The 16,941-nt window shown below is 44.3% G+C and overlaps 3 protein-coding genes across 5 annotated transcripts; 1 reads left to right on the forward strand and 2 right to left on the reverse strand.

The window, feature by feature from the left end:
* Positions 1-326: 326 nt before the first annotated feature.
* LOC6534408 (cold shock domain-containing protein CG9705) lies at positions 327-2,704 on the reverse strand. Of its 2 annotated transcripts, XM_015195140.3 has the most exons (4): positions 2,385-2,704; positions 2,002-2,300; positions 1,161-1,283; positions 327-1,085 (listed from the first exon to the last, which is right to left on the reverse strand). In XM_015195140.3, exons 2-4 carry the CDS (start codon positions 2,133-2,135, stop codon positions 911-913), a joined length of 432 nt encoding a protein of 143 aa, XP_015050626.1. In that variant the 5' UTR covers positions 2,136-2,300; positions 2,385-2,704; the 3' UTR covers positions 327-910. The 2 variants fall into 2 exon arrangements, with proteins under 2 accessions (XP_015050626.1, XP_002095086.1); XM_002095050.4 differs by having other exon boundaries at positions 2,002-2,704.
* Positions 2,705-2,959: 255 nt separating this feature from the next.
* Positions 2,960-5,556, forward strand: LOC6534409 (E3 ubiquitin-protein ligase RFWD3). The gene is made up of 2 exons (XM_002095051.4): positions 2,960-4,500; positions 4,562-5,556. Exons 1-2 carry the CDS (start codon positions 3,072-3,074, stop codon positions 5,119-5,121), a joined length of 1,989 nt encoding a protein of 662 aa, XP_002095087.1. The 5' UTR covers positions 2,960-3,071; the 3' UTR covers positions 5,122-5,556.
* Positions 5,557-5,967: 411 nt separating this feature from the next.
* Positions 5,968-16,937, reverse strand: LOC6534410 (neurotactin). 2 transcript variants are annotated; one of them, XM_002095052.4, is made up of 3 exons: positions 16,456-16,937; positions 8,438-9,090; positions 5,968-8,320 (listed from the first exon to the last, which is right to left on the reverse strand). In XM_002095052.4, the coding sequence occupies exons 2-3, from the start codon at positions 9,045-9,047 to the stop codon at positions 6,390-6,392; spliced, it is 2,541 nt and encodes an 846-aa protein (XP_002095088.1). In that variant the 5' UTR covers positions 9,048-9,090; positions 16,456-16,937; the 3' UTR covers positions 5,968-6,389. The 2 variants fall into 2 exon arrangements, with proteins under 2 accessions (XP_002095088.1, XP_039230165.1); XM_039374231.2 differs by lacking the exon at positions 16,456-16,937 and adding an exon at positions 9,162-9,319.
* Between the last annotated feature and the right edge of the window lie 4 nt (positions 16,938-16,941).

Below are 16,941 nucleotides of genomic sequence, written 5' to 3' on the forward strand. Positions count from 1 at the left end.
TTAATGTTTGCTTTGGACTGCAAAAAGTATCTGATTTCACGTCAGATAAGATGCAACACGAAGTTAAAACCAAATTACAGCTGCGGTTAAAATAATATTTCTTACCATGACATGAGCATCATAATATTAAAACAAAACATTAGCTAGAATTGTCAAGAAAAACAAACAAAAAAATCCCGATGCCGTAAGAATATAACATTAATATTAATATTCCTTTAGAACAGCCACAAACAAACGACTATTGTTCTGACCGCAACTGTGAGTACAATACACACATGCAGATAATGCTCAACTCCAACACCACTCCAAAAAAATCACCGACAGAATTGTTTTGCAGCTGTTTTAATAATAAAGTGAATTACTGAGAGCATTTAGCTTGTTTGCTTGGCGAACACATTCAGATGTTTTTTATAATTAAAAGTAATTACTGATACAGGCACCACAGCATCGCGGGCGCGTCGCTATTGGTTTCTCGAATAACAATTTCAATTTCCAAATACATACGTTTTCAATAATATACTCGAAACTGGTTGCGGTTGCTCTCCCCTCTTCCAGAGGAAAAGGCAATATTTGTGACTGTGTTTTGTTTGACTTTCATAGCTTAGCTTAAATTCTAATTAAGTGTTCAATTGAAACTCTTGTGATGCTGCTCGCTGCTGGCTGGATGGCAGGCCTGTTGTTCTGTTCTATTACGTTCTGGTCTGGTGTCGGATTTTTCCTGGCTGCTTCGATTGCTGTGCTTTCATTTGCTTTCATGGTTATTGTTCTGTTCCGGTTTCCCTTTTCGTTCATCTCGGGTGGCGTGCTCTAGCTCAATTAAATTTCTTGGAAGGCCGTTCAGCTTTTAACAACACACTTTTCCCTTTTCCGCTCCCGCACTCCGCCACTCCCAGGGCCTCGAGCTCCAACTTTACTTGGCGGGCGAGGAGCCACCATAGAATGGCTCCTCCCACTTGTGGTGCACCTCTGGCGTCAGGTTGCTAATCTGCACGTGCACGGCCTGGTGCTTCTCATACTTGGGCGGAATGGCGCACAGACGGTATTTGACCTCGTCCCCGGGCATGGGCACATATTCACCTTCGATGCTGTGGGAAGATTACATTTTTGTAGGTCTTAAAGAGCCAGCGCAAAGGTCGCGCATGCATTATTTATCCACTTACTCGGAAACGTGGCAGAAAACGTCCTCTCCGCCGGCATGGGGTGTAATGAAGCCGTGTCCTTTGGTGCGGCTGAAGGATTTCACAATACCGGTCACAACCGGATTTTCCAGGGCCCGAGCGGAGCTATGTTTTCCCAGTGTTATTTTTGTTTTTGAGTTTGCGCGTGTTTGGGTTTCGGCAGCGTTTGGGAAAAGAATTAAGCAGGAAGAGGCAATTGAATCAATGGCGGATGCAGGGACTTGGGGGAGTAGAAATTAAGTACGGGGATTATGTTTCAAAGGGTTCCCGAGAGCTTATATTTTTGCCAGCTCCTGATCCCCGAATATATGTTTGCTATACAACCAAATAAGTGAAGAGCTATCTTTGCACCATTGGGCAGTGTGCTTAAAAAGTGTGTCAAACAATTAATTTAATTATTAATTTCTTTACGAGAACTTGTCTTGACTTTTTTTGACTATATATGGTTTACTTTACAAAAATATATATGAGCTTAATGTAAACGTTGAATTGCATACTATTTTCAATGTTTGATTAATAATGTATGTTCATATAGCATACTAATTTGAAATTTTTTTTCTTGGTGTTCAACATTTGCTCAATGGTTAAGAAATCCTTTAGAATTCAGAAGCCCCTAAACATTCGTTTACTATTTCAAAAGGTTGTATTTGGTTTTCATACAAAAGAGCGAACCTTGCGAAATAATATGAACTTTCCGCGCTCATTTGGCCCCGTAAAGGCTCTGCATAGGGGCCAAGTTCCCTTTGGGGTCAAGTGTGTGGGGCCAGTGGGTGGAATTACTGGGTCGGTGGGTTGTTTTTTGATGGTGGGCAGGAGGACTTACGTCGAGGCCGTGCGGGTGCGCCTCGTGATGATGGGACTGGGCAGCTGCAGCGAGGCATTGGGACTATGGCTGTTGTGGTGGAACACTGGCGGCTTGGCGGCCAGCAGCTTCTCGGGCGTCCTTGGCTCGGCCATGGCTTTCTTCCTCCTGTCGTTTACTTGCCGATTTCTGCGGTCTTCTGTCTCCGTTCTTCCCCTTTCTTCACTTTCTTCTTCTCTTCGGTCAGCAGAAGCGGCTTGCGCGTGTCTATATATGTGCGTATGTGTGTGTGTTTGTGGGTGAGTGGACGCCAGCCAAGTCTGTCGAGTTCAAGGCCACGGGGGGCGGGTTAGTCAGCCAGCAAATTGCGTTGCACTTATTTCACCTGTACTCTCTCAGCTTACCGAAAACTTCACGCCCTCTTGCTTAGCACCTCTTTATAATTAACAATCCAAAATCTTGACTTGGTTTCTTTTTTTTTTTGGCGAAGCACCCACACACTGATGCAATTATTGCCGCTTTGAGAAACGCCGGTTGCCAAAGTTGTTTGTACCTACTAAATCAGTTTTGCGGAGTATGTCTTTTATGAACTTTGGAATCTGGATATTTTTTTCAACTTTTTGATCGACTATTACACCGGTTTAATGCGCGCTTTTTAAGGATTTCGCTTTTTTTAACGAATGGCGGCTGAGGCGTCAAAGTCAGACCTCAGAGTGACCGTTTTGGAATGTTATGGAAAACCCAAAAGCTATCGCTTAGCTTTTTTGGTAATCGATGTTTATAGCAACATGAGAGAACATAAAAAACAAATTTAAAAAATATCAAATTTAAGCACAACTGGGATCACTACATTTTATTGTTAGAACAATAAGATACGCCAACATGATTCAACAACTATCTAACTGCATTTTCGAACACAGTTAGTAACCGATAGTTTCCCTCGGTTGTTTCATCGCTAAAGCAGCTCGTTTTTGACCATCTCTAGCTTGTAATATAGCGTCTTGGCTGCTATTTCGAGATAGATCAAAAACTAACAAGAACCACAGTGCACTGTCATGTTTCCCAGGAGGAAACCTTGATTGAGCACATATATGAGTGAAACGAACAGCGAAGGTGACGCAGAAAACGAGAGGGCCGTGTATCCGGAAATATACTCATCGGACAGCAGGGAATCCGATCAGCCTGCTCCGAGGAGGCGGAATTCAGATTCCGATCCGGATGTTATGCTGCAAGGAATGGAGAATGAATACGATGCTCTTGAGCCGGGAGCTAATGAAGATGATAGTTCTACAGAAGAAGAGGCAATCCCTAATCCAATTGAAGATCAGCAGCCAGCTCTTGAGATTCAGGTACAACCGGACGAGGAAGCTTATGATCAGCCCGATGAAAACCAGGAACTCGAGCCACCGGAAGGCCTGCAGATGCCGAGAGTTCCGCCGCCAATTCTGGTAGATCCTCCGAACTTGCCCAGTCCCCCGAGAAATTCCCACCGTAACCAAGGCGATGAACAAGAGGTGATCTCCTTGGAAACGCCATCACCGCCCAAAAAACGTAAACGTCTCTCAGCGGCTGCCGATAAAAGCCTTAAAAAGTCTCCCGAGGGCAAAGCAATAGTTGTGGATGACGAGGACGATGGCCTGACCTGTCCCATTTGTCTAGATTCCTGGGAGATGAGTGGCGACCATCGACTGGTCTCGCTACGGTGTGGTCACCTCTTCGGGGAATCTTGCATACGGCGATGGCTAAACGAAAGCCAACGCCAATCTTCTGTAAAGGTGTGCCCGCAGTGCAAAACGAAGGCCACATTCAGAGATATCCGTCATCTGTACGCAAAGCGCATTCAGATGCTGGACACGGATATTAGGGAGCAGCTGGAGGTGGAGCGACGGCGTACCCATACTCTAACAACAGAGCTGGCTACCGCGAAGCTGGCACACACATTAACCGCCGAGAAGCTAATGCTCCTGCAAAAGGACTACGAACGGCTGAAGGAGCTGGTGAGGGCAGGTGGTGGGCGAGGAGCATTCGGAGGGGATGCCTCCGGTCAGAAGAGCATTCACCAACTGGCCACGTATCGATTGTACATGGAGAAGAACTTCGAGATTACTCGAGAGCCCGGTTGCCGAGTGCTTCTCTATTCCGCCAAGCAATCCATGCTGGTGGCCTCGCAAAAGAGTGCCCAAAACCTGTTTCCCGGCTACGGAGTACGATTCATTGATCCGCCCAGCTTCAAGCCACTGCACTTCCTGCACACCTCAGCGCTCTTAATCAGGGACATTGCATTTAGCGAGTCTCAGCACTTGCTCACGGTGGCCAGTCGGGAACCAAAGATCAAGATCTTTGACATAAGAACACGGCTTTGCTCGTCTATGTTCACCGCTCATGACAAGATGCTGTGGTCTTGCGCCCTGGATCGCAATGAGCGTGAACACTTTCTGTACGGCGGAGACCTGCGAGGTGGAGTTTATATCTACGACATGCGGTTTCCCGAGAACATTCTCTGCGAGTTCCAAGCCGAAGGTGAGTGCCACGAATCTGCCAACGTTAATTCCCGCCTAAAGCACTTACTCATTTCTTACAGATAACTTTAGTCCTGTGATACACATAGTTCCTGTGCCACCAAATAAGGTTTTTACGAGCGGTGGCTTCCTGGTCTGCCAGCTGACAGCCCTCACATTTTACGAGTACGCCGCGGCCAGTGATACGGCCGTGCCCACTCGACTAAATGTGGAGGGACCCTTTCTATCCATGCAGTACGATGTCGTGCAGGACACGGTGCTCATATCAGCCCGATCCAATCCCAATTTTCCCCAGTCTCGCTTCATACTTGGCCGACTGGACAAGATAGATGGAACGCCCGTGCTGAAGGTCAAGGCCACCATATATGGATCGAAGGCCACACCAATTATGACGCGACCGACCCAACTGGGCGTCGAGGATAATACCTTGGTGGTGGGCTATCTGCAGGACAGTAAGCAGCTAATGATGCATGATGTGCGGCGGGAGGAGCGAGTGCAAACAATGCCGGTCAACGAGGTGATCTACGACATTTGTCCAGTCGCCACCCAGGCCGGGTCCTACTTGGCCGCCCTTACCGACAATAAGTGTAGAGTTTACAAAGCTAACAGTTCCATGCGATGATATATGTCTGCATTATTTTCCATGAAAATACCCAAAGTTGTGTTTTCTTTTAGCTGATTTCTGTGAAATATGTGACTGCTGATATAAACGAGCTTGTAGGCTAAGTTATTAGTTTTAAATTTTTCATTGTTTCCGTTTATTAAACATTTGTCAACCTTAAGATTCGCGTACAAGATTAATCTGAACATAAATCTATATTGTGTACTCCATGTTCTTGTTTTTGATTCTTGATTTCAATTTTTGAATGCTCAAAGTCTGTTGTGGATAAGTCTTGTATAAAACAATAGAAAATGTTGGTTCGATTAATAATATACATATAAAGCTATACAAAAATGTGTTATCCGTACAATATCCGATTTATATATATGCGTAATTATAGATACTCCTAAATGAATTGTGGAAATGAACGAATGATTAAATAGATGTCTAAATTCATTCCTGCCAGTCTCCGAAGTGTTTGCAACACTTCAAACTTTTGGAAAAGTTCCTTCCTTGCAACGAGTTTTGCGTTTTGAGCTGCACACGCTAGTCGGGATTGAAGGCAACCCGGTCCAGCGTTTGCAAGCCCAAGTAAATCTTAATGAATTCGGTTTGCTTCTCTGGAGTCTTGAGTTTTGTAAAATTCTATCAAAAAATGTTCGTCGTTGGTCGTTTGCGGGTTTTTTGTTTTTTTGGTAAATCAAAAACCTCTGTGGCATTTACTCCTATAAAGTTGTATATGGTTTATAGTATAGTATATAGATTAGTGTGTTGGATAGTTGAAAGACGCAGATCTATACTTTTTAAGTATAATTTTGTATATTTTGTGATGTTTTATTTGTGTTTTTGCTGTTTGTGTCAGTGTGGTTTTGTGTTCGTTAATGTTAAGATTAGAGAATACGTACTCGTGTGAAGAAACGTATGGAGTCAGCATAACTTAAGACTTTCAACTTAAACTGTACGAGAACTAAATATCCGTTACACATATTTATATATATATAAACATTAGATTAACTTATGCTAAACTAAACACGAAGCGAAGTCGGGAAGTATAAGCTTTGATTAGGTGCTCGGTTAGTATCAAATTTAAAGAAATCGAATGTCGATTTAAAGTCCAATAGCTAAAGTAATTTACACTTATTGGAGTCTAAATCGATTTGTGAAGATGACTTTAAATTTAATAGAAACTGAGGGCGTAACAAAGCTGAATGAGATAATCGATCCCAGGCGGATCAGGACAGGTGAGAAAGTTTAGAAGCGAGGGGATATCTTTTGGGATTTTGGTTTGCTTAATCGACGCGCGCATACCGCGGCACAATATCCTTGCTGATCCAGTAGTTGCAGGGCAAGTAGTCCTCTTCCGGCTGCGCATCCTGGCCAACATTGATGACCCGGCGGTTCGGGACGAACGACTGCACCGTGCCATGGGAGACATAGTAGTAGAATAGCTGCTGCATGGCCGACACGAAGCGGCGCTGCTCTACGGTGTGCGGCTCATAGCGACCGAGAATGGCCTGGACATCGGCGTCCACGGTGGCCAGCTGGTCGGCTCCCTCGCCTTGGGTGACGACATAGAACGGCACGCTGGGCTGTTGTCTCGCATTCGTGAGCAGCGGGCAAACGCTGCGAATGTCCGAAATGATGGAAACCAGCGACGCATAGCTACTGGCATTGTACTTCTCGATAACCTCATCGGTGAGGCCCAAAGCTCCAATCTGCGAGTTCTCTAGATAAGCACGCACCTCCTCGCGCGTCCAGTTCGCATGCAATTCGCGCAGTTTCTCGGTGTGCGCCTCATGCGCAGTGGCGCCCATAACCAGCACCGGCTTGTCGTTGCCCTGTTCGCGCTTCCAGGTATCCGAAGGATGTTCAAAGACCACATCACCATCGAGAACCAACCACTCGTGACGGCTGCCGCTGGCATTCGCCTCCTGCGGTTGTGGCAGATCCACGGGGAAGTGCAGCCAGGTGTCGGGAGTGGCGGCCCAAAGGCGCTCGCTGGACGCTTCACGCAGGCACTCGATATCAGCGCATTCCAGGGTGGCCATCAGCTGCTCGTTCAGTTTACCGGACTCGCTCAATGGTTTTCCAGGCAGAATTGCTGATCCAGACGAGGCCCAAGCCCTGGTGTACAGACCCTTGACCTTCTGCGAGTTAACTAACAGAGTAACCAGAGTGGCTCCGGCCCGATGACCCAGCAAGGTGACGGATTTCGGGTCGCCACCAAAGTGGACAATGTTCAACTTGATCCAGTTCAGCACGGCGATGATATCCGTGAGCGCATAGTTTCCAGAAGTTGGCGGATGTGCCTCCTTGGTCAAGGCGTCGAGGGCGAGGAAGCCGAAGACACCCAAACGGAAATTGGGACGCACAAAGATCACATCGTGCGACCGAGAGTAGCGCGCCGATGGACGGAGAATACCCGGCGAAGGACCAGCCAAGGATTCTGCGCCAATCAGAACGACCACTGGCAGGGGGTTGTTGTATCGCACATGGGGAGTGACCACGTCAAGGTAGAGGCAATCCTCGTCGCCAACAGTGGTGCCATTGCCCAATCGCTGCGTGCACACCACACTGCTGTTGTGCGTTGGCAGGGTATCATTCCAGCACATATTGATGTCATCGATCAGTTCAGCAGGCTTCCATCTCAGTCTGTCCACAGGTGGCTTGGCATAGGGAATACCACGGAAGGCAAAGGCTCCATCTTCCTTAACGCCCTCCACGGGTCCGCACCCCGTCACTGCCAATATGTAGCGTCCTTCCCGCAGCGGCGGCGAAGTCAAGGTCTCGTGGGTTAGCACATAACCAATTACGCCCAACAGGAGCACAAATAGCAGGATGCCAAACACAATCAGGGCATCGTCCACACTGCACTTGTAGCCACGCAGACGGGTTAGCAAGGAGACGGGCCGATTTTGCTCCTCCTCCTCGGCGGCCAGTTTTTCCTCCGCCGCCAGCTTTTCGTCCTTCAGCTCGCCCTTCAGATCCTCGGTACCGTTGGTCTTGACGGGAGCCCGATCCACTGTGTCTTGATCCTTGAGGGAATCGTCGAGGGTCTCCATCGAGGCCAGACCGGCCTTGCCCAAGCCCAGCTCCACATCATCGTTGCTCTTCTTTTTCGGTATCATGTTCGCGATTGGCAGCTTGATGGCGTTCAGAAGTCCACGCTTTGGTGGTGCATCGGAGGCGTCTTCAGCGGGCGTAGCTTCAGCTGTGGCTTCTGCAAAAACGATAAAGGATTTTTTAGAAAATTTTTTTTATGAAATCTGTTCTATGACTTGATAGAACAAGAAATACGAAATACGTTTGCGTATTCTATAATATTAAATGTGCTTACCAGACTTGGCATCTGCGTCTCCGTTGACCAGCTGCTTCTTCTCCTTCTCGGCGGATGGCTTGCGGGCAAAGAAGCTGCGCAGGCGTTCTCCCAGTCCTGGGCGAGATTTCTGTTCGTCCTTGCCAGAGCTGGTGGCGGCATCTCCATTGGCCTCCTTATCCTTGTCCTCTTCCTTCTCCTTTTCGAGCAGCTCGCCCTCGGCGCCATCACCCTCTGCCTTGGGCTTGTTTTTCATGAAGAAACCGGGCAGTTTGAGTCCTCCGATCGGGATCTTTTTGGGCTTGACCTCGCGCTCCTCCTTGCTTATCTTTTTGTCTTCGGCGCCTTCTGGTTTTGTGCCATTTTCGGCGGGAATATCGATAATCTCTTCTCCATTTCCTGGTTTGGATTGCGCTGATTCAGCATTTTCGATTTTTTTCTCGGCCACTGGTGATGACTTCTTGCCGGCATTTGGAGAGGATGGTTTGGAGGTCTGCGGACTGGGTGTTTTCTCCTTGCTCTCCTCTTTTTTGTCCAACATTTTGTCCGTTTCCTTGGGCTCCTCCAGCGCCTCTTGCTGGGCGGCTGACGTCTCAGTGGGCGGGGTTTCCTTCTCTTCGAGTTCGCCCATATTGTCGATGAATCAAGATCGTTTAGAGAACTCTGCGAGAATTCTGTAAAAAAAAATAAAAAAACGTATTTGGTTAGTTTATATTTTGGATTCAGAGTCCTCTGAGGAAAATACCTTGACTTAGTTGAGTAAAAAAAATAACTAAGTTACACTTTGGTTCGGGTTTGAAGTGACTTTTTAGGGATCTGCGATCTAGGATCTATCACGATCGGTGGCTGAAATTCTTCTAGCTGCCGCTTCCAGCTGCACAAGACTTTTATACGATTCCGGCAGAAATTCCTAGCGTAAGGACGAGCAGCTGATCCTGACACATGGCAGCGCATGCTGCTCGCTCTCCTTTGTCCTTGCACAATTGCTCGAGGGTTTTCCTCGCCCTCTCCCTTTCTCTACCTGAATCTCTAGCTTAAAATCCTACCTGGAAAATGCTGTCCCCCTCAGGTAGGCCGTGGAAAATCTGCTCGTATTTCCCTCAACATATCCTGGCAACGTGGCACTTTTTTCGGGGCGGGAAGACCGCAAATTTATTAAGCGAGCACATCCAGCTGCGTACCCATCATTTTTGATCCGTTGCCCGTACCGGATTCCTTCCTTCTTACACTTTTTTCTAGAGGTCATAGATTTCCCTGTTTGGTACGTGCGCCTGGTCGCTTTTCACACGTCCCGCGTTCTCGGAAAAACGTTCTTAATTAGCGAAAAACTATAAAACCAACGTGGAATGCATTCAAGGACATTTGACATGTCCTTTGCATCATTATGCTAAAAACGCCGTTCGCAGCGGGATTGCAGTAGCAAATCACGTCCAGACTAATTGACCGCACCAGAAAGTGCCAAAAGTCATGAGAATTTTCTTTCTCAAAACCATCTTACGCTGACTTTGCCTGACTTTTTTAATGAGCCAGCCGCACATTCGAATGACATTAGCCAAGAGACATGAAAAAATCGTGATCATTTAAACAACATTTGGGTTTCTAGGAGCAAATGACTCAAGCTAAAGTACAGCTCATAAGTCTTCTTTATAAGTATCTTTTAAATCATCAAGTATTGAATGCAATACTTTTAAAATGTATTATAAGTAATATAATTGCCCAATTCTAAATTAAGATGATCTGAGTTTCTTAGAAACCCTATACATGATCGACCTGCATCGCTTATCACTCCAAGTGAAATGAGTTCAAATATTAATCTCAATTTTGTCCCTCTGACCCACTGAATCTACAACTAGCCCTGTCATCGACTATTACTGCACTGCCTGTCCATTGAACTGGTTCCTCATTATTTCCCCATCGGGGAGCATTACGAGTCCATTACTCGCACGCATCGAGTGGAAACTAAAAACCAAAAACCAAACCCAAAGAGGCGACATGGAAGATGTGGCGAAGGAAAAACGATGCCAAGTCGCGACCTCTGTCATGTAAATCAACCGAAATTCCATTAAAATGTGAACTTAAAGTTCAAATTGCGTTGCGTGCCATAATCTGGCATCATTATCAGTTCATTCCCGGGTTTTTCCCGCTTTCGGGCGATTTGGTCAACTGGAAGAGTGACACCGCCGGGGGAAGCACAAAATGAAAATGTGGAAAATCGAAAGCAACTCGACAATGTTGCGTATCGAAAGTGAAAAGAGTGTCACACATGGTTCTAAAGAGTTCGACTAGTGGGGATAGTGGAGGCAGCAAGGCGACGCATTACAATCCAATTGAATCGGATTTCAAAGTATTACCACGACGGGCGGCGGGAAAGGGCGGAGATAAGTTGTCTGGCCAAAGTGGAGAAGAGTCATGGGGCCAGAGGCATATAAGCCTCCCTGTTGTTCTTGCTACATATATATACATATATAGTACTCGTTCTATTCCTCCTCTGAAGAAGCAGACGCAGAAGCAGGTCAAAGTAATTACAGTTCACTGGAACTGGAGTATCTGGGGGCAGTATCTTCAATGTGCATCTTAATAGCGCGCACTGAAAGTCTTGACACGTTGATAAGTCGTAGGATTTGGATTGAGATCATTCTGGCAACAAGTAATCAAATCTTTATTGTCTAACTTTCTATTGCATATCTTTACGGACAGCTCACTAAAAAATTTCGTTTCAAGCTAATATAAATTTAAGTTTTCCTACCAGTCCAAGTTTATATAGCAAAAACGCCACAGACACATTCCTCATAGCGATCATTGTTAATTAGCTGAGAAATGTCTGTTCTTCAATGGTTGTTGGTGGGGGGTCAAGCAAACAAAGTTGACGCACCCAAAACGCAATGAAACGCGCTAAAAGGGAAAATTGCTCCATGTCGCCAAGTCACGCAGTCCGACATATTATTCGCCCCATTCTCCTGTTCTCGATTCTTTGGGCCGCATATGAGCGGCCTGTAATTGGTCTTGGCTCGTAAATTAAATCAAATTCGAGACTTGCGTTTGACATGCAATTCGACTTCCTTCTCATAGCCAACACCCCGCGACCCTGTTTCCTTTTTTATTATCCCTGGATTTTATTCCGTTTTCTCGCTTTTAGTGCTACACATGGAAATGGCCGTTAAAACATTAACAATTGACCACAACATGTTTGGAGATACTCCAGCCAAGGGAGCAGTGCACAGTGGAACCAAATCAGGCGAAAAGTAATAAAAAATATAGAATAGAATATACAGAATTTTTTTATAGTTCTTCAAACGCAGTCTATAACTTTATTTGATTTGATTCAAAAATTACAGGGTATTTATAAAAAAAGGCAAGTCTTTTGTTTGCCACCACTGTTTTGAAATCCTACCAGATTATCCTGCCGCATGAGCAACCAAAAAGTTGGCCCAACTAACCACCAAAAACCCTCGTAGATCCCAGCTTAAGCGCAACAAATAAATTCTGCTGAAATATCTCGTATCTCGCAACACGTCAAGAAACACTTTGAAATGCATAAAAATGCAATTGCTCTAGGCCATTTATTTCGCCCGAGGGAGTGAAAAGCAGGGATACTCATACGGAGTAGTGAGTGGAAGTTGGGGGAGATAACCCCATGTCGGGAGTGGGAAAGCGACAACTGGCATAAAAGTTTCGGGCACAAACTGCCGCTAAAGACGGAACCTGTGCCTCTGTTGCTGTATTCCAGTCGTTTTTTATATTTATACATGGTACTTTTGGCAGTTTTGCTGTATTCCAGTCGTTTTTTATAATTACACATGGTACTTTTGGCATAAAAGGGTATATCGCATTCTTTCATTTATGTATTATGCTATTTTTGGCCTTATTAATATTTTTTTCCAGAAATCAATCATTTCGAAAGGAATAATACTTATGTAAAACAAAAGTATTACTCATACTAAACGATTTTTAAATTATTTTAATAGTCTAAGAACCTCTGCTAAGCTAAATTGCTGGATATCAAATAGTCGCAACACACAACTCTGCATTTTTACTGTTTTTTTTCGGCCGCCTAACTGCAGCGAAGCATGAAACGAAAACAGTGCGAAGGAAATGACAAAAGGAGGGGGAGGAATAAAGGGGATAGAGACATGGCAGGGGGAAACAGTAGTTGGGGGGAGGAGTGTGTGGGAGGGTTAACCGATCTGCGTCCTGTTATTATTATTTATTACGTTTCCTGCTGGCTTCCTACCTCTCCCTCTCTCTCTTTCGCACGGGCTTTGACTTGCGGCCAGACAAAATGCTGCCGCCAACCGCCAGATGGCGTCTTGGCCGTTTATCGTGTGCGTGCGAACGGGCAGTAAAGTGAGTGAGCGAGATGACAGAAGGTGGATAAAAAACAATAGAAAAGGACATTCTATGTTGACATGCACTTTCAGAGTGTTCTTGTGTGCGGGTGCTGTTTATGCTCAATTAAACAGGATATTCCAACAATTTCAAAACACTCCACAGCCCGGACATTCAGATCTGCTGATAAGCAACGCTTAAGCTTGTTTATAATTATATGTACATTTGTACGAGGAAATTTGTCTAGACAGTCAAAACAACAAATAGAATTAATGGCAATGCAGTTTCGAGCAGGATACACACGAAGAAACGTAATATTATTCAGTTATTGTTACTACAGACGGTTTAATACCACAGCGTTATATTTAACACTATGAAACTACTAAATTTCTTCAACTTTTCAGTGCGCTCATTTCCCCTACTGAGGCACCTGCAATCAGCGATTTAGATTCAATAACCTCGGGCATCATAATTTTTCAATTTGCGCCTCCAATTTCCACGTCGGAAAGGCGGCAGACGGACAACGAGGGAAATCGCAAACTCCTAACGAAGTCAATTTGTCATCCGGACGCCATGCTAATGGACTTCTGGTGGGGATTGGGACTCCTCCTGCTTACAACATGCCCCCTGGTTATTTTAAAATTAACTTTTAATATTCCGATCTAACGATCTATCATGCCGTGTTGTGGATTTTGGTTCAAGTTGCTTAATTTCATGGCAATTTATTCGAGTTGGCCAAGTGGGAGAACGGAAAATGATGAGCCACATATTCGCCAGGCAATCAAAAGCAGGGTGATTAATGATCACATCTGACACGTGTTCAAAGAACAATACGGAAGGCCGCGAAAGATGAAGGGGGAGTAATGTTCGCTGGAGCATGAGAAGCATTCAGAAAAAATATGGAATTAATAGGTAAGAAGGTACTCGTAGCAAGCAACAATCTTAAAAGCATTCTTTCTCTAAACCTCTATAAATATGCTACAAAATGTCTTTGAATTTCTGGCTTACATTACAAACTTGTTTGTTAAGATATCTATTGGTTACCTATCATATACGAATTTATCTATATAAATATCTATCTTTATACATATTATGCAAATCCATTAAAATATAAGACTGCATTTTTGTTTTCAGTACAAAGGGGCAGGAAGCAGAAACCGCAAGACCCAAAGGTTTGTGCACGTGCGATGCGGATTCACAGTCGTCTCCCCTCATTTTATTCTGATGGATAATAATCTCCTGGGGCAGGTAGAGAGCGGAAATTGGTAAACGAGTTCAGAGTGCCACAAACCTCAAAGGATGTGCGGAAGGCGCCTAGTTTCAGGACGAGGGGATCGGCACAATCCGCACAAACATTCGAGTTGGGAGTGGGAAGAGCAAACAAAATCGAAACGAGATTTCCACTTCAAACAGGGCATTTTTATGAATTTGTAATTACTCTCGAGGGACAAACAACTCTTGAAGATACGGATGGGATAGCTCCGAGTTGCGTTGGTTTGCCCAATGTTTGTTCATACCCCGTACTCTTGGGTTTGATGGAGTATGCTCTATGCACATTTCACATATATCTATAATTTTAAAATGTTGAAAAAGTTTACACACTTCTAATTGCATAAGGTTACCAACTAGTTGTGTGATAGTTTATCTCTGATTATTCCTTTTAATTCAAAGGAGGTGTTATTTCAGTACAACACAACTACTGGGTATCTGTTAAGTCCGCATGTGGAGGCACTGCTTTCATCGCAACTCATGGCTGTCCTTTCCACTATATCATTCCATTTTATTGCACAATATCTCCAGCACGACGTTCCTTTTCCAGGCAGATAAGCAGAGATTTCCCCGCGATAAGAACCCTGAGAATTCCTTGAAGCCAGACTCCTTGCAGGGCCATTGGAATTGTCAACAACAAATATTTATGATTTGCGCTGGGGTTCCTCGTAACCCTCATTAGTCAATTGTCAGCAGCACTTGAGGGGTTCCAGTTTTGGGATCGTATCCCGGCACTTGACTCTCGAGTTCTTATTGCTGATGGATTTACAATTTCCTAAATGAAAACTCCATGTTGGTTTGCTCTGTTTGACCATGAACTCCAGATGTAAATAGCTGGGTGTTTATCATTGAGAGCGGGAAAAAGTGTTGAAAATCGTGCTTGGTATTGTAGCATTTGCCTTGTTGTGTTTTTTCTTAATTGTTGTTTACTTCTCGAGTGAAAGCGGCCAACTTGCATAAGAAACACAATTTAAAATTGAATTGTAAAGAAGAAAACTTTTGATTACACACATTTTGGGGTAAATTGGGAAAATGAGATACTGTTGCCTTCACACTCTCATCAACATCAACATCATCGTGGCTGTCGGCTCTTGTCGTTTGAAAACTTGGCAAAACAATGAGGGAAGTTGGAGTGAAAAGTCAAGGGGGAGTTGCCTCCATAAATCTCTTTCCGAAATGCAAATGTTGCGTCAGCGTGGCATCTTCACGTTTTCCTACCCCATTTTCATTTTTTGTGCCTCTGTTTGGCTTTGTTGCTGCTTTCCTCACTTTTTAGTTACCCGATTCCCCGGAAGTCTTTTTCTGGAGCGAATCGCGGAGCAGGGCAGCAGCTGCCAACTGGAACTTTCTCTGAAGATCCCGGGAACTCGTGATCTTCTCCATGCGCCTATTAATTCATCATTGAATTATTGCCTTCGTTCCCGGTATCCCTTCAATGATTTCCTTTGCATTTCCATTTGCATTTGTTTACGGAATCACTATTTGGGGATCTATTCTAGCCGGCGTCTGACTGTGCATACAAATGATCCAAAGGGTCGAGCAGCAGCTATTTTTGGGGCAACTCCATCCACCAAACTCTGGATGGTGATGGATTGAAATATCTGAGGATTAGCACACATTATGTTTATGAAATGTTCAAAAGGATTTGTCAGGGCCGTGATTTATGTCAAATGGTTATGTTTTTCATACGCAGCAGCGACTCATACACATGCCATTAGAAAGGATGGAAAGTGGGAACTACGGAGGGAAAGAGCTGTCTGATCATTGACACGAGCCATTAGACCTCAAGACGCATAAGATGATGATGATGATGATGGGGATGATGATGATGATGGGTGGGTGTGCTACGTTACGGAGGGATTATATCAATGAATCGTGAAGCCCCATTAATCTTATTAAGAGCTCGGAATAAAATGTTTTCGAGACGCCATTTAAATTGTTTTGGTAAGATGTTTTCTCGGTAATTATGGATTGTGGCGGATTAGAAATTAATTTAGGGACGTCTAAAGCTGACACCGCCATTTTTTAAAAGGTTTTCATGTTAAGGCCTTTTATCTTTTATCCCATAATAATCACGATTGTTTAAATATTATATCTCAGAAATGGTTAGCTTTTAATTTTACGCAGTACTCAATTTTTTTTTATTAAACTGCAGTGGGAAACAGAAACTTGCTAAAACTTAGTAGACTTTTTAACATTTTTTGTTAAACTAATTGAATACTCCTATAAATTATATTTTTCAACCCATATTTCATATTTATGTTTTTTAATTTTGAACTGTAACAGGAGCATTTGCCTGATGTTCATACATACATATTTATATATATCTAATTGCTTGTTAAATTATTAACGTTGACTATTTATTCAGAATTCATTGATTTGTTCTCATCTGTTTTTCACTGCTTCAAATCCCCGAGGTCCTTCTCTCGAATTTAGACTCTTACCTTTTCAATTCTCGCAAACACTGTGTAATGTGTGTGTTGCTTTTTTCGAACTTGTTGAAATGCGGCAATTGGGAATAATCCTTCGGTCCTTGGGAACAGCGGGTGGCGTAGGTGAACTACTACTACCGATGTCCTTCCTGCAGGATACTTAGGTGTGTATAACAAGCGCACAGATTTTTTGATTTGTTGCGGTTTTTCTTTTCTCCGCTCCTTCGGCACAGAGCAAAACAAAATGCACGAGAGTAGTTGCGGTGTTTTTGTTAGATTCGTGTAAATATATATTTCTTGCACTTAATACGATATACGATGCGATTCACAATAGGAATATAAAAAGTTATTCCTTCTTTGCGCCGATTTTGATTTTGTTTTCTTTTGGTCGCGTCTGTGCGGCGAGAGTGTGTGTGTGTGTACGTGTGCGATGCGAAAACGAACACAACCGGAGCAGAGGAGAATGCGTGCGGCTTCCAAAACAGCGTGGGTCTGACT

This window comes from Drosophila yakuba, chromosome 3L, assembly GCF_016746365.2.
Source record: "Drosophila yakuba strain Tai18E2 chromosome 3L, Prin_Dyak_Tai18E2_2.1, whole genome shotgun sequence".
Classification (NCBI taxonomy): Eukaryota; Metazoa; Arthropoda; class Insecta; order Diptera; family Drosophilidae; genus Drosophila; species Drosophila yakuba.

Excerpts from the sequence above, each read along its gene's own strand:
- LOC6534409 (XM_002095051.4), top strand. The coding sequence starts at position 3,072 with ATGAGTGAAACGAACAGCGAAGGTGACGCAGAAAACGAGAGGGCCGTG. Across the intron at positions 4,501-4,561 it reads CTGCGAGTTCCAAGCCGAAG|ATAACTTTAGTCCTGTGATA; the intron begins GTGAGTGCCACG and ends CATTTCTTACAG.
- LOC6534408 (XM_015195140.3), bottom strand. The coding sequence starts at position 2,135 with ATGGCCGAGCCAAGGACGCCCGAGAAGCTGCTGGCCGCCAAGCCGCCA. Across the intron at positions 1,284-2,001 it reads CGCACCCGCACGGCCTCGAC|CTCCGCTCGGGCCCTGGAAA; the intron begins GTAAGTCCTCCT and ends GGGAAAACATAG. Across the intron at positions 1,086-1,160 it reads GTTTTCTGCCACGTTTCCGA|CATCGAAGGTGAATATGTGC; the intron begins GTAAGTGGATAA and ends ATCTTCCCACAG.
- LOC6534410 (XM_002095052.4), bottom strand. The coding sequence starts at position 9,047 with ATGGGCGAACTCGAAGAGAAGGAAACCCCGCCCACTGAGACGTCAGCC. Across the intron at positions 8,321-8,437 it reads AGACGCAGATGCCAAGTCTG|AAGCCACAGCTGAAGCTACG; the intron begins GTAAGCACATTT and ends TCGTTTTTGCAG.